This window comes from Protobothrops mucrosquamatus, unplaced genomic scaffold (genome assembly GCF_001527695.2).
Source record: "Protobothrops mucrosquamatus isolate PMUCROS unplaced genomic scaffold, P.Mucros_1.0 scaffold706, whole genome shotgun sequence".
Lineage (NCBI taxonomy): Eukaryota > Metazoa > Chordata > Lepidosauria > Squamata > Viperidae > Protobothrops > Protobothrops mucrosquamatus.
In genome coordinates, this window is record NW_015386987.1 from 494,824 (window position 1) to 509,494 (window position 14,671).

Here is a 14,671-nt window from a genome sequence, read left to right on the forward strand (position 1 = left end):
AATGCCACAATTGGTTGCAAGATTATTTTTGCATCATGGTTGTAACAGCGAAGAGTTGCTAAATGAGGCAGTTCCTAACTGAGTACTACCTGCATTTTCTTGTGTGTGTTTTCAAAACATTTAGGAAACAATGGTCTAGCAACTAAGAGGGATAGTGGACAGAGTTATCCACTGGTTATGGTAAAAAAAAAGCATGCCAGTGATGATGGTGCAGTTGAAGCTCTGCCTGTTTTTTATGCATCACACATTAAAAAAAGAGATGTGAACCCTGGATTTTTGATCACACCATTGCAGCAGCCATCTTGGCTTTTTTGACTATAGCCTGTGGACATACTTGATCATAGACTTAAATTCACAGAAAGAATTTAAAGAATGTTGATTTATTTTTAACATTTTTCTAATTTTACCGGATGTCTCGTGTGCAGCAGCAGCCAAAAAAACTAATACAATCCTAGGTTGTATACAGTAAACAGAGGCATAGAATCAAGATCACACAAGGTATTAGTACCACTTTATAAAACCCTAGTAAGACCACACCTGAAATACTGGTCACTATATCACAAAAAAGATGTTGAGAGTTTGGAAAAAATTCAGAGAAGAGCAACTAAGATGATCAAAGGCCTGGAGACTAAAACATACGAAGAATGGTTGCAGGACTTGGGTTTGGCTAGTCTAAAGAAAAGAAGAAATAGGGGAGACATGATAGCAGTATTCCAGTATTTGAGGGGCTGCCACAAAGAAGAGGGGGTCACACCAGAGGGCAGGACAAGAAACAATGGTTGGAAACTGATCAAAGAGAGAAGCAACCTGCAATTAAGGAGAAACTTCTTGACAGTGAGGACAATTAACCAGTGGAAAGCTTACCCCCAGCAATCGTGGGCGCTCCATCACTGGAGATTTTTAAAAAGAGGCTAGCTAAATAGTCACTTGTCTGAGATGGTATAGGTTCTCCTGCTTGAGTGGGGGACTGGACTAGAAGACCTCCAAGGTCCCTTCCAGATTTCTATTCTATTCTATTTATGATCCTAGTGGAATAGCCCATCATGCTGTAAGTTGTGATGGTTGCAAAATGGGTCATCATTTGACTGACCTGATTTTAATGACCTTTTTGCAATGGTTGTTAAGTGAACCAATTGTTTGCTATGGGCCAGTTCTGCTGAAGTAAAAATGTTGTAAAATGTGATCATGTGACCACAGGCACTGCAAATGGCTGTAAATGCAGGACAACTTGCTAAGCGCCCAACATGTGGTCACATGATTGTGGGGATGTGTGTAGCCATCAGAACTTCAGAACCAGATCATATGTACCCCTTGGGAGGTCCATCATAACTTCAGGTCGCTAACCAATTGGTTGTAAGTTGAGGAGTACTTATATACTACTGTTTGTCATGTCCTGAGGATACCAATTATCCTTTCTATCCTTTGTCTTTTCTGGATACCTGTGATATTTTATGAATGGTTCCTAATATACTTAATTATCTGATAGTAGATTGTCAGATGTGATTGCAACTCCAGCAGTTCATACCCCTTCCTGAGTTTAGTTCAGATACATGGTACTTATTGGTGCAAGAGATTCTGAGTACTTTCATGGCATTATATATTTTATTGCAACTTATTTAAAAGATTGGACTTAAGATGTATTTGTTTAAATTTCCAATTTTACCTTATCTCCCCTGCTCCACATGACCTTTGGTGGAGGCTCCCCAGAAACAGGGATTTCAAGACGTAATTTCGTTCCTGCGACAACTGTTACCGTGTTATCATCACCAAGGCCTTCAAGGTGAAGCTTAGGAGGATCTGCAAAACCAAGATACTGAGGAAATTCCATGATAAGAAAAACATCTCAAAATTTGAATGTGTGATAGAAGAAATATTTACATCTCAGAATAGAGAAACCTCTTCATATATACCTCCCTTCGACCAGTCCGCTCCCACAGAGAGGGCCTCCTTAGGGTGCCGTCGGCCAGACAATGCCGGCTGGCGACCCCCAGGGGAGAGCCTTCTCTGTGGCAGCTCCTGCCCTCTGGAATGACCTACCCCCCGACCTACGTACAGTTGCGGACCTGCGCCTTTTTCGCCGAGCCCTGAAGGCCCATCTATTCCGTGCGGCCGGCCTGGCGTAGTTTGATTATGTTTTAGTGGGGGTTTTGTATGGGGTACTTTTAGAGCAGGCCTGTTATTTAATTTGATTTTAGAACAGAAACTTGTGTATATTTATCGTGGTTGTTATTGTCGCCTGTTCACCGCCCTGAGTCCCGTAAGGGAGATAGGGCGGTATATAAATTCAATTAATAATAATAATAATAATAATAATAATAATAATAATAATAATAATAATAATAATAATAATAATAATAATAATAATAATAATAATAATAATAATAATAATAATAATAATAATATACAAAGCCAGAGTTCATATGATGCTGAAGAAGAGTTTTGGGAGACAAGCTAAAAGTCCCTAACCTTCCTATGGAAAACAAAGCACTAGCTCAGCTATATAGTATCAAATTTAGTAATTATCCTCTGCCCGAAGACACTTTCCCAGGGAAACTGAATTATCAACTCAGCCATAAAACATTTAGAAGGCAAGCGATGTTGAAATGTTACCAGAATGTTCTGGAAATGTTACCAAAAAGCAAACATAGACTCTGAGAAATAGGGTCCGTTTGATTAACCCTGTAACATTAACTCCTTAAAAAGAAACTATGTACTCGAATTACTGGGGTTTTTTTTTTTGTTCTTTCAACTCCCCCCTTGTCTTTACAGTTCTGCTCAGTTATCTCATAGTTACACCCCAACCCTAACACTGACTTCATTAGATACCGTACATGATGTGCTACAGCCACATCATACTGCTATTTCTAATTTGTACATTATCCTACACCTTTTAAGACATGTTTATTTCCAGCACTGCCAATAAACTAATTTATGCTTTGACATAATTGGGTCCTAGTCTCTGGTTCAAAGATACCCCTGGAAAAATCCTCCTATAATATAGAGGATAGCAAAGAAACAATTTCTACATGTACATTTTAAAACATTTAATATATTCCTTATTATTTTTAAATCAGTTCTTCCTATATTTTGTCTCAAATACTTATTAGCAAACTGATGTGTTCAGATGCAATAATAAAAAAGCATCAATATTTTTAGTTCCTTAGTGTGCTATAATCATGACTCCCAGTCCATTCCATTCCACTCCACTCTACTTCACCCTGCACTCCACCCTTATTTCCACTCTCCACACTCCATTCCATTCCACTCCACCCTCCATTCCACTCTCATCTCCACCCTCCATTCTATTCCATTCTGTTCCATTTCGTTCCGTTCCATTCTGTTCTTCTTTTTGCAGCTCTGTGGAGACTACTCATTGGTAGTTTATGTTCAAAAGATCCTATCTAAGTGCCTGGCATCCCTAAGTAGAAATAAATGAGTCAGTAAAATATGGTGCAATCTAGTCAGCACTAAATGGACAGTTGTCCTAATTTCTTTATGACTCATTCTCACTATACCTAATTAAGTAGGTATAAGTTAGTAAATTTCCTTTGTACTTTGGTATTAATAGACTTTCTCATAATACCATTGAAATATCTGGCAACTTCTAGTTGTTATTGTTATAATTTATTTCTTGGATTGATATTTAATATTTCAGAGTAAATGTCTAATGTATGGTTCCATCTGGATTCTTCTTCCTGCCTCAGACAGCCTGGCAATTTTGAAATTATACCAGAAATGGGAAAAATGGAGGATTCTCCAAATCCCATTAGAGCAATTTATTCCTACTCATAGATAAATAGCTGCACGTATACTATGGAACATGAATAATTTGAAGTAGCTTTGCATTATGTGTGTGGGCAAGATATCTCTGAGGCATCCTGCAGGAGATAGCTGACCTCTTAACAATTTTTTTAAAAAGACAAGTCCAACCAATGACTGAAACTAAAAAGCATAATAAATTGCCACCTGGGCTGGAGTTGAAAAGAAATTAAAAGAAGCAACCAGGAGTGTTTCCCTAGGGCGAGAAGCCTGGAAAATTACATTTACTGCATATGTTCAGCTTTTTTTCCCCCTTCCAAAACTGCCAGAAATAAAAAGAAAAAAGAAAAGTACTTTATCAGGAGAATTGTGTTGCCTTGTCACTCTGCAAAGACAATTGCATAGCCTCCATGATATGATGCACTTTGGGAGGCAAGGTATAGCCTTGAGTGATACAAAGTGAAGCAATGTAACACTTTCACTTCCTTCACTAGAAAGAAGAGACTATTGCATCATAACAGTGCTTTGAAGAAGTCCTTTGCACAAACTTTCATCAAGGTGAAGTTTCTTCTTGATACAGTATATTATCTATATGGGCCATGAGATTATTAATACTGTGACTTGTGATTATTAGTAACCACATCAATATTTATTTAATTTGATAGCAGTTATGGAAGTCTACAATCCAGACCTTTAATGCTTTCCTCCTGATTCATTCCAGCTCAGGTCAACATCTACTACACCATTTCCTACAATATTTAAAACACTATTTTACTGTAGAAATGGCCAACACAATCACTGCAAATTATGTAGAATTCTAGAATTCCATAAGGCTGAAATGCAGGAAACAGATTGGAAACTCTGGCTACTGTCTGGGAATTTTGAAGTTGCAATCCTAACACAGCAAGATAGTTCCAAGCTCAGTTGGCTTTACTAAGTTACTCCAGAACATCCAATTATCAGTCCATTTTAGGAACATCACATCACTTCTGTGCTCTTGTCTTATTACCGGTATATAAATACATGACAGAGCCAAAAAAGAGAGAAACGTAGGAGTTACCTATAATATGAACTTTGCAAGGGATGTTGACATTGTAGGCATCTGGAACAAACGTGTATTCACCATCATCGTCCACAAGTGAACTATCAATAATTAACCGATGGATTCTATTAAAAAAATCAAGATAGGAAACCAAAATAAATATCCTTATTCCTACATGGCCAGATAACTACAGGGGGCAGAGGGCCCCACCCTGGAGAAACTGGGTGATGGTAAATGTAAAAGGACAGTTAAACTGGAAAGATCCTCTGCATGATCCTCTCTGAGCTTGATTGTTAATCTAGAAAAAAATAATAGAGGAGACTGCATTCACACAATTGTCTTTCCTCTATTACACTTTCTCACAAGCCTGTTATTAATTTGTGTAGAACCTACAATAAGTTTTATTGTTGTGAAAAGGTAAGGCAACTGAAAAGTTCAGCTTTTCAAAAGCTTTTTGATCTATGGCAAATTCAGCATATCAAGCATTTCTATTGTGTGCAAATTGCAATATTAGGTAAGCCCCAAATGAAAAAAATGAGCTTGAAACTTTCAACCTTCAACAATTTAGTGACTGTTCAAAGGTACAATGGCACTGAAAAATGTGACTTATGAACAGTTATACCTTTGCAGCATCCCCATGATCATGTGATCAAAATACAGACAATTACATTTATGACGGTTGCAGTGTCCCGGGGTCATGTAATCACCTTTTGCAACCTTCTAACAAGCAGAGTCAATGTGGAAGCCTGGTTCATTTAATAACTGGGTTACTAACTTATCAACTGCAGTGATTCACTTAACAGCTGTGGCAAGAAAAGTTGTAAAATGGGCCAAACCCCACTTAACAAATGTCTCACTTAACAACAGAAATTTTGGGTTCAGTTGTGATTGTAAGTTGAGGATTGCCTGTATACATTTTTAAAAAAAATAAGGAGGTATTGCAAAAGTCTGCATAGAAACTTTATTTGAAAATTGAATCTTGAGTTCAAGAAGGAGCTATATAATAACATTTTGCAGAAAGGGGATGGTGGTGAAGGATTTAATAATGTAGTCCTAGATATGTTTAATTAGAAATAAAACTCAGTGAGTTTAATAATACATATTGCCACGTAAATTGATCCTTATATCTATTTATCATTATTACTGCAGCTTTCATAAAATAAATGAACGGGAGTTAAAGATGGGGGAAGAAATTCATTTTGTTCATATTTTAATTGAATGTTGGACCAATATGTGAATTAACTTTCTTACCGTTTTCCAGATTTTGAGATTAGCTCAACCATAATTTAAAACTACCATTCTGTAGAGAGTTCTCAAGCATAATGAACTAAACTTGAGATATTTACAGGAACGAATATCTGAACTTCATATATTTACATAGGGAGCTGCAAAATTCTGTTTTGGCAACAGAGTTTTCTAATGCTCCTGGAATCTTCTGATTTTCTTCCAGCTGTTTTGAAGGTTGTTCAACAGGTTCTGGTAGTGATTATTCTGAAGTGGCTCCAGGCATAGTTCAGCCCAATATAGTTTCCCAGATCTGGGGAAGAGCCATCCAGAAAACAAGGGATTCTTCTGAGAATGAGCAGGTTGGCACATACCAGGTGAAAACCGGAATATCATGGTCATTCAAGAACATTCTGTTACTGGAATACAGACTTTTGCACACAACGAGATTTTTGCCAACTTTATCTGAAGCATAAATGGAATGATTTGGAAGAATAATCGTTAGGACAAGCCATACCCCAAAATGATTTTTTTTTTCTGAAATCCTGGTTCAATTTCCCAAATATCTTTGGGAAAATCCACTGCTTTTACTATCATTATTTCTCCTGGTCTAAGTTACAAGCTTACCTTCCTTTGTGATATAATTTGATGCGATCACTGGGCTGGAGCAGCTGCCCGTTTTTGTACCACTTTCCTTCTACATACTCAGAAATCTCACACTTCAAAGAGATCTCTTTGCCGAGCCGGACAGTCTGATCTTCCAGTGGACGCAATATCTTCAGTGGCCTCACTTAAGAAATGAGAAATGAAAGATTGCTAGTTTTATTATGGGATATTTGTTCAGTGACACCAGACTAGATCACACACTTACATGTCTAGACTATAGCTAGGAACACAGGATGGGCCTGGTGTGTGTGGTGCCCTGCTGGCCACCTCATTCGGAAGTGTCAAAATTGTCAATTGACAAAAGTGTCGATTGTAAATGTGCACAAAAAGGACTGCATATGCAATGGACACTTGCATAGATTTGGAAATTCTAATATTTATTCCTATATCTAATTTTGAAATCGCCCATCTTTCTCACAGAAGGACTTTGGGCAGTGTAGAAATAAGATCTTAGAACCTAAAAATGGCGTATAAACTTTAAAAACAGGTAAGCATGATTAAAACGTTAAAAGTTAATTAAAAGGCAGAGGGAGGACTTTCAGGATGCTAACCAGCCTCATGGCTGCATTCCCCAGGCAAGGCTGCAGAATTATGTTTTTCACCAGGGGTAGTCAATCTTGGCTCTTTTATGACTCGTGGACTTCAACTCCCAGAATTCCTGAGCCAGCCAAGCTGGCTCAGAAATTCTGGGAATTGAAGTCCACGAGTCATAAAAGATCCAAGGTTGACTACCCCTGTTTTTCACCCTTTCCAAAAGGCCAGGAGGTTTGGGGCCTGTCTCACCTAGGGGAGGGAGAATGAGGACGGAGCAATGGCAGAGAAAGCTCTCTTCCTGGACCTTACCAGTCAGAATTCTTTAGCTAATATGCATATACAGCTTCCCAACTTTTTAATAGGCTGATATGAGATGAGGAGATATTATTCTGTAAATATAAAAACTCCCTTTGATGTAAACATGACCCAGAATATAATATTTATTTGATGTAATAGGTTATCTGCTCTGTCGGCTTATACTTGTGGGTGGGGTTGTTATTTTAAGCAATTCTAAGTATTATTTGAATCATTCTTAGCTGTCTTGAACAGCTAATCCAGGGGTAGTCAACCTTGGCTCTTTTATGACTCGTGGACTTCAATTCCCAGAATTCCTGAGCCAGCTGGCTCAGGAATTCTGGGAATTGAAGTCCACGAGTCATAAAAGAGCCAAGGTTGACTACCCCTGAGCTAAGCCATAAGACGAGATATACATTTTATTTATGTACAGTATTCAAACATCTATAGACTCAAGGTGGTTTATAATCAGACAAAATAACAAACAATTATGTTTATTTGATCTAATGTTTAAGGCACTGGACTAGAAAGTGGGAGACCATAAGTTCAAGTCCCACTTTAGCCATGAAAGCCAGTTGTATGATCTTGGGCCATCATTCTCTCTCAGCTCAACCCATCTCACAGTGCTATTGTTGTAGATAAACTAGGAGGAGGAAGGTGTGCTGGATATGGTCTCTGCCTTGAGTTATTTGTAAAAATAATAAAGGTGGGATATAATAAATAAAATAAACATAAACATAAGACAGTCTATTTGATAGCACCTTGTCATTAAGCTTTTTAAAGCCAACAGATTGGGGGCTTCCTTATCTCAGGAGGCATGGGATTCCAATTTTTTTGGGGGGGGGCAGCCATTGAGAAGATAAAATATTACGTCCCCAATTCCCTTAATGCACCCTCCCTCAGAAACATGGGATAGGCCATATGTGGACAGGAAAGATTTTCTTTAGGTATCTAGGCACCAAACATAGAGGAATTTAAAAGTAATAATCAATATGTTAAATTGAACTCAGAACCAATGTTGGCCTGCAGTACAAATGTTAGATTATTTAATCTGCTATTGATATGTCAACAGACAGACCATCACATTTTGGATCAACTAAAGGTACCAACTCATCTTCAAACCAGTCAAAGTCTATCTATGAGGTGACAAGGACATGCTAATATAAATATTTTTTTAAAAAAAGGATTCCTACTAATAAACTAGAAATAAAATGTTCACTCACAACCAACGGTCAGTTTGGCAGCTGATTGTCCTCCAGTTGTCATGACTGAGTAAGTTGCATTGTCAGCTTTTGTTGCTTCTTCAATAATCAAAGTGTGCTTTTTACCCTCGACTTTAACTTTATATCTTGATTTACCATCAAGGGGCAAATCCACACCATTCTTAAACCTGGTGAACAATAACAACATCCCCAAATGATATAAATTAACTTGAAAGTACCCTTACTTAAAAAAAGGCATCAGAATATTTATTTGATTGAAAAAAGCCATCTTTTAAATGAAACAAAATAAAACAAAAAAAGAAAAGCTTGGTATATGAGACAAACAAAAGAGGGATAGAGGGAAATCTTGATCAGGGAGGATTAGGATAGATCAGGAAAATTCTATAAAGTTGCAGAATTTAGCTTAGTTTTGTTTTTTTAAGGCCAAACACACCAGCATCTGTAACTGTGATCAAAGAAAGGCAAGCAGGTATACGCATATACAAAGTTGCATGGCTTTGACCTATGTAGCACCATTTACTTTTTTTGATCCGCTCTGCAGATGCCAGAGAAGAAGCGTGAATTTTATCTTTGGTTTTCACTTTCAGAAAAATCATAGTACTATATAGTTGGAAGGCTTATTTTGGCCATAAGATCCAATCTCCTGTCAAGAGTTTTACCATCAAAGATATTTCCACACCATTATTAAATTTCACCATAATCAAGTTTTATTCAGGAGCTGTGAAACAAATTGGCAATCAGGAGGGATCTCATGCATCCAGAAGAGCCCTGGTGGTTCAGTGGTTAGAATGTAGTATTTCAGACAAACTCTGCTCACAACTTGGGGTTTGATCCTGACAGGGCTCAAGATTGACTCATCCTTCCGAGGTTGGAAGGTAAAATGAGGACCCAGATTGTTGGAGGCAATATGCAAATAATGCTTACATTGTAAACCATTTAGAGTGTGCTATAAAGTGCTAGAATGTAAGCCTAAATGCTATTGTTGTTGCTATCCATATATCTGTAATCCAGCTGCATAGATTACTAATAATATGTATGTAAATTGAAGCCTTAATTTGTTTTGAACCAGGGAAGCTCTGTCTTCTTCATTCCTGGCAAATATTCTATATCAGGGGTGTCAAACTGCTGGCCCGTGGGCCGGACGTGTCACGACGAAACCATGCCCACCCCATTGGGGAAAAAGCTCCAATGCGTCGCGCGACATCACGAGTTTGACATGTCTGCTCTAAATAGAGACATGTGAATTCTTTACTGCTACATAATTCCATGTGCATTTTGGCTCTTTTGTTCTAGTTTAGAAAACATTAGTCTCAGGAAAGTTTCCATTTGTTTTCATTCTGTATTGTATGCTTTTGTGAAAGATTATCAAGACCTTGCATTGTCTGTCATCTCTAGTGACTTCCGTTTAGCAAGCATTAAAAAGCTTTTTTATTTTTCAGTAAATGTGTTTGGTTCATAAGGATCCAATTCAGCTAAAGAGTCATAATCAAATTCAGGTAAAAGAAATGGGAGAGAAATTAGGTGTGACTGTCTTGATTGGTTACCACTAGCCTTAGTGAATTCAGGTTTAAACTATTTATGAAAGAATGAGGCAATTGGCCTACCATTTCACATTTGCATCATCTTCAGACACTTCAACTGATAATTCTATTCTGTCACCAATATAACCATTGGTATCTTCCAGGCCTTTTGTCACTATTATTGGAGGCTCTGAAGGAAGAAAAAAAAAATCATGAACAAAGGATCACAAAGACTTATTTTTAAAAAAACAAATAAACAAAAAACAAGCCATCTCTGATATTAGGTGATTTCTCATGCTATAGCTTTCTTTGAATCAGAGAGACCAAGTTCCTACATAACATCTGGAAAAATGAAGTTCTCAGGGATTTCAGAGGCTGGTCAGGCATTAAATTTTAGGGTTATATATACACTTGGATCCATTTTGCATTGGATTCCAAGATCCCCCCACCCATTCAAACGACAATAATGGCGGAACTCTGCAGAGATTTATTGGATCCTTCATTTTTAGATCTTATTGAAAGGTTCCCATTTGTCCGCAAAATGAGGGTGATTGTCTGTTAAATGGGGATAAATCTGAGTTTAAATTGTCTGTGTTTAATCTGAAATCTATTGCATAGGCATTTATTAAATTGGGATTTGACTCTATTAAAGAAATGGACAGAAGCTTTGAAATAACAATAGTGATTCATTACTGTACCTCTAACAAACAATTCAGTAGAGCATTTCTCATCTCCAGCTGTGACATGATAACGGGCATCATCTGTCAGCGAGCAGTTATTGATAAATAAGATTCGCTCATTACCTTTGTGTTCAAATATGCATCTATGAGAAAATGGCAGATTAACAAAGTTGGAATTATTAGAAGATGTAATTATTCTTCAACCTTCAGATCCTAAGTGGGTACTTCACTGTAAAGTGATTGATGCAACAGAAGGTATTCAAAACACTTATCTAATTAGGTCACTGTGTCTGACATGCAGGTTTCTTTTTTAAACTGTAGATAGATAGGCTATGTGCAATTATAGTAGCAATTTGGAGGTGGGTATATTTAGCCCTTTCCTTCTTGCTGTAGTCTGGACAACAATGAGGGATTTTCCCGCAAACAAACATGATTCTCTTGTTCTCTCTTCTCCAGCGGATATTTTTTGTACTAAATTCCTCCACTTCCACATGTCCGGTGCTTTTTTAGGATTTGGGTCCAAGATTGATGCAAAGATAGATTTAACATTTGTCCCTAAAACTTTCTATGGTGTGGGGAAACATGCAGTGCAAATGCAAACTTCAAGGGTTCTGAACACAACAGTCACTGAAACCTTAGCTCATGGAAGATGGAAATAAACGTAACAGGAGCCTAGTTCCATTCCTGCACTCTTGACATATTTTCAAAAGTACAATAATAGCTGGGGCAAAGGAGCCAACATTTCTGGTAGGCCATATGGCTCCTGGGGTACGTAATGGGATATGGTGCCTTTCACCTTAAGATCATTGGTTCACATTTGCTTCAGGTCAATAATGACCAAAGCTCATTGCCATCTTGCAGCTGCTCAATAGTTTGGAGTTGGTGTATTCAGGTTAGTTAGTTCTTAAGAGAAGTCCTGGGCTTCGGAAAAGAAAGCATTGAAAGAGATACAGACTGCATTTTGTAAGTCAAAACTCTTTCACACTTGAGTCAGAAAGTTAAAGGACATGGTGGAAGACTATACCTTATGCCACCTTTAATCTAATATTAAACCCTGAACTAAAGGGTTCTCATCACTCAATTTCTCAGAGGTCCTATTAACTAGCTCATCTTGCTTCCTTTCTTCCTTTCTCCTTCTATATTTCATTGCTAATGAACTGTGATGGACAAGGACCTACTGCAGTGATGGACAAGGACCTACTGCAGAGATCTTCACTGAATTTTTAAAGGCAGAGCTAATCTTATTGGTTCAGCAGAATTCACCCCAGCCCAATACTTATGTTGAAAAAAATCAACATACCACAGAATATGATGCAAATGTTACAATTCTCTAGAAGCATTTATCATGGAGAGGGAAGAATACAACATGTAGATTTAGTGTCAAGATAGAGGCAGCCATGATTTAACAGGTTATTGACATGTTTTGCTACTAATCATTTCTCATTTCTAATGATATGATCAGGGTCATTATTCTCCTATTGGCCATCTGTGATTGCTGCAGGCATACCCTCTCTGTCTGGGCACCCTTGACCAGAACCATTGTTCTTTTGGCAGAAGAAGAATCTGGTTCTTTCTAATCAGACTCTCTCCTTCCTCAAAAAGCAATTGATCCTCACTTCTGCCACCCCTGGCAGACTGAGCTGGTGATCCTCGTGGATTGAGGGGTGGCAAAGAAGCACTGGGGGTGGCAGCAGTTTTTAGTTCTAAGTTCCCAGAGTTCTTAATTTAGTTTTTTAATGAATTCTCTGATCCCATGAAGCAATCCAAAGGACTATGGAGCTGACAATTAAGGAATTGCTTTTCTGCATTTAAGTTTTTCCCTTTTCTTATCACCCTTCCAACTCCTAGGAACAGAGATGGGTGGCAAGAGAAGATAGAGAAATAGAAATCTTGGAAACTGCTCTTTAGCTGTTGGTTCTCTAATCAACTGGCAGCTAAAGAGTTGCTTCTTCCCATCTTCTCTTACCAGCCTGAGAATGGAATGACAAGAGAAAGGGGGCATTTTTAACACATGTCTAATTGTCTTCTGGAAGATCATTAGACATATGTTCAAAACAAATAAACAAACAATAGCCCAGTTTTAAATATTGGATGTGAGAAGAAGTACTGCAGGATGTAGATTGGAGGCTCTTTAGCTTCAACCAATGCTGCTCTACCTTACTTTCAAATATCAGATAATTAATTTAAATGTATCCAGAGAAGACCACTGGATATATGTCAATATTCTTCAAACTGACCTGACTGATGGATGGCTTCTCCCTGGTCTAGTGGTGGCAAAGGCTATAAAGTGGCTGTGAGTGTTTACTATATTAATTACATTCAACTATTACTTCACTGGTGTACTAAAAGAAGAGGTGGGATAGATTTTATGGGGGCCTTTGGTTCTTTTGAATTGTATTTTCCTGTTTATTTTTCTTTCTATATAGCAACAAGGAATAGGTTGCATAGGATTCTCAAATAATTTGTTCAGCTACCAAAGCCCTAGCCGCCAGAGATTGTTGACATTAGCTTGCAAACTGTACACTAAATGAGGTAGTTTTCTATAGATTTTCAAGATAAATGCTTAATACAACCATACTCAAATAAATACCCTTCTAATTGCTGCCTGTCCAAACAAACATACAAAAAAGAAATCCCTTACAAAAGTGTCAGTTCTACTTTGCTGCCATGGATCATCTCATTATTGCTCATGTTACCCAGACTGGGGTAATCTATAATGCTGGGAGAGCAAGTGAAGTATAGGGAGTCAGGAAGCTGTAGTGGAAAAGGTACTAACTATGAGTAAGGAGACCCAAGGTTAGGAGTAAGGAGACCTTTAAGAATGGAAGTCAGCTGAGTGACTTTGGACCAGTCACTCTCTCCAATTCTTAGTCTGGAAAGTTGAGAAAACATCCCAGAAACTAACGATGGCAAACCACTTCTATGATATTGCAAAAAACAATTGATGGACCTATCCAGAAAGTCACCAGGAGTCAAAACTGATTCCAAAACAATCCAAACCAAACAGATAAATAAAACTCAAAACTGCACAGTAAATAAATAAAGTCATGGTCCTTGGCCACCAAGATTGCTTGTCCCTGGGCCCATATAGTCACAAATCTCTTCTCACTAATGCCCAATAAGCAGCCATGGTTACATCACCAATAGAATATGAATAAGAAAGATTCTTTATACTTAAGTCAATGCACATACTTACTTTCCACTTGGTCGTATTTCTTGGCCATTTTTATACCACTTTAGTTCAATTGTTGGATCAGCCAGCTCCACCGCAAACCTTACTCTACCTCCTTTGTCCACTTGATAAGCAGGATCCAGAATCTTAGAAAAGGCTGTTGAGTGAAAAAAAAATGATGACAACTGGCAGTAAAAAAAAAGAGCCTTTGGAAAGTAAAAGTTGATATTTAACTTCACAAAATCTAAATGAGTATTCTAGCTGATTTTTTAATTATATTTTTTATAGTAGAGTTTCCAGATCTGAACTGCAGATCTCAAGATGAATTATTATATGGTAGCAAAGTGAAGCAAACAACCTCACCAATATCCTCATCTGTATTTTTGCAGCCAGGACATGCACCAGCCCTACACTAGGTAAAAATTAACTTCCTTATGAATTAACATTTCCTCCCAAAAACTCAGTTTGGACAGGGACAGGGAAAGAAGGAGCTCTATTTCCCCCAGGTTATTGTAATTGTGTATTTTGGATTTTCAGTGCATTTTTCTACATAATTA

General features: G+C 37.7%; 1 protein-coding gene across 1 annotated transcript in view; it reads right to left on the bottom strand.

The window, feature by feature from the left end:
- Positions 1-14,671, bottom strand: part of MYBPC1 (myosin binding protein C, slow type) — a 115,643-nt gene that overhangs the window by 25,222 nt on the left and 75,750 nt on the right. The window contains exons 10-16 of the mRNA XM_015818239.1: positions 14,139-14,271; positions 10,961-11,085; positions 10,347-10,452; positions 8,743-8,909; positions 6,653-6,815; positions 4,820-4,926; positions 1,664-1,797 (exon numbers count right to left, since the gene is read on the bottom strand). Of these exons, the coding sequence (XP_015673725.1) occupies positions 1,664-1,797; positions 4,820-4,926; positions 6,653-6,815; positions 8,743-8,909; positions 10,347-10,452; positions 10,961-11,085; positions 14,139-14,271 (935 nt within the window). The remainder of the gene's footprint in view (positions 1-1,663; positions 1,798-4,819; positions 4,927-6,652; positions 6,816-8,742; positions 8,910-10,346; positions 10,453-10,960; positions 11,086-14,138; positions 14,272-14,671) is intronic.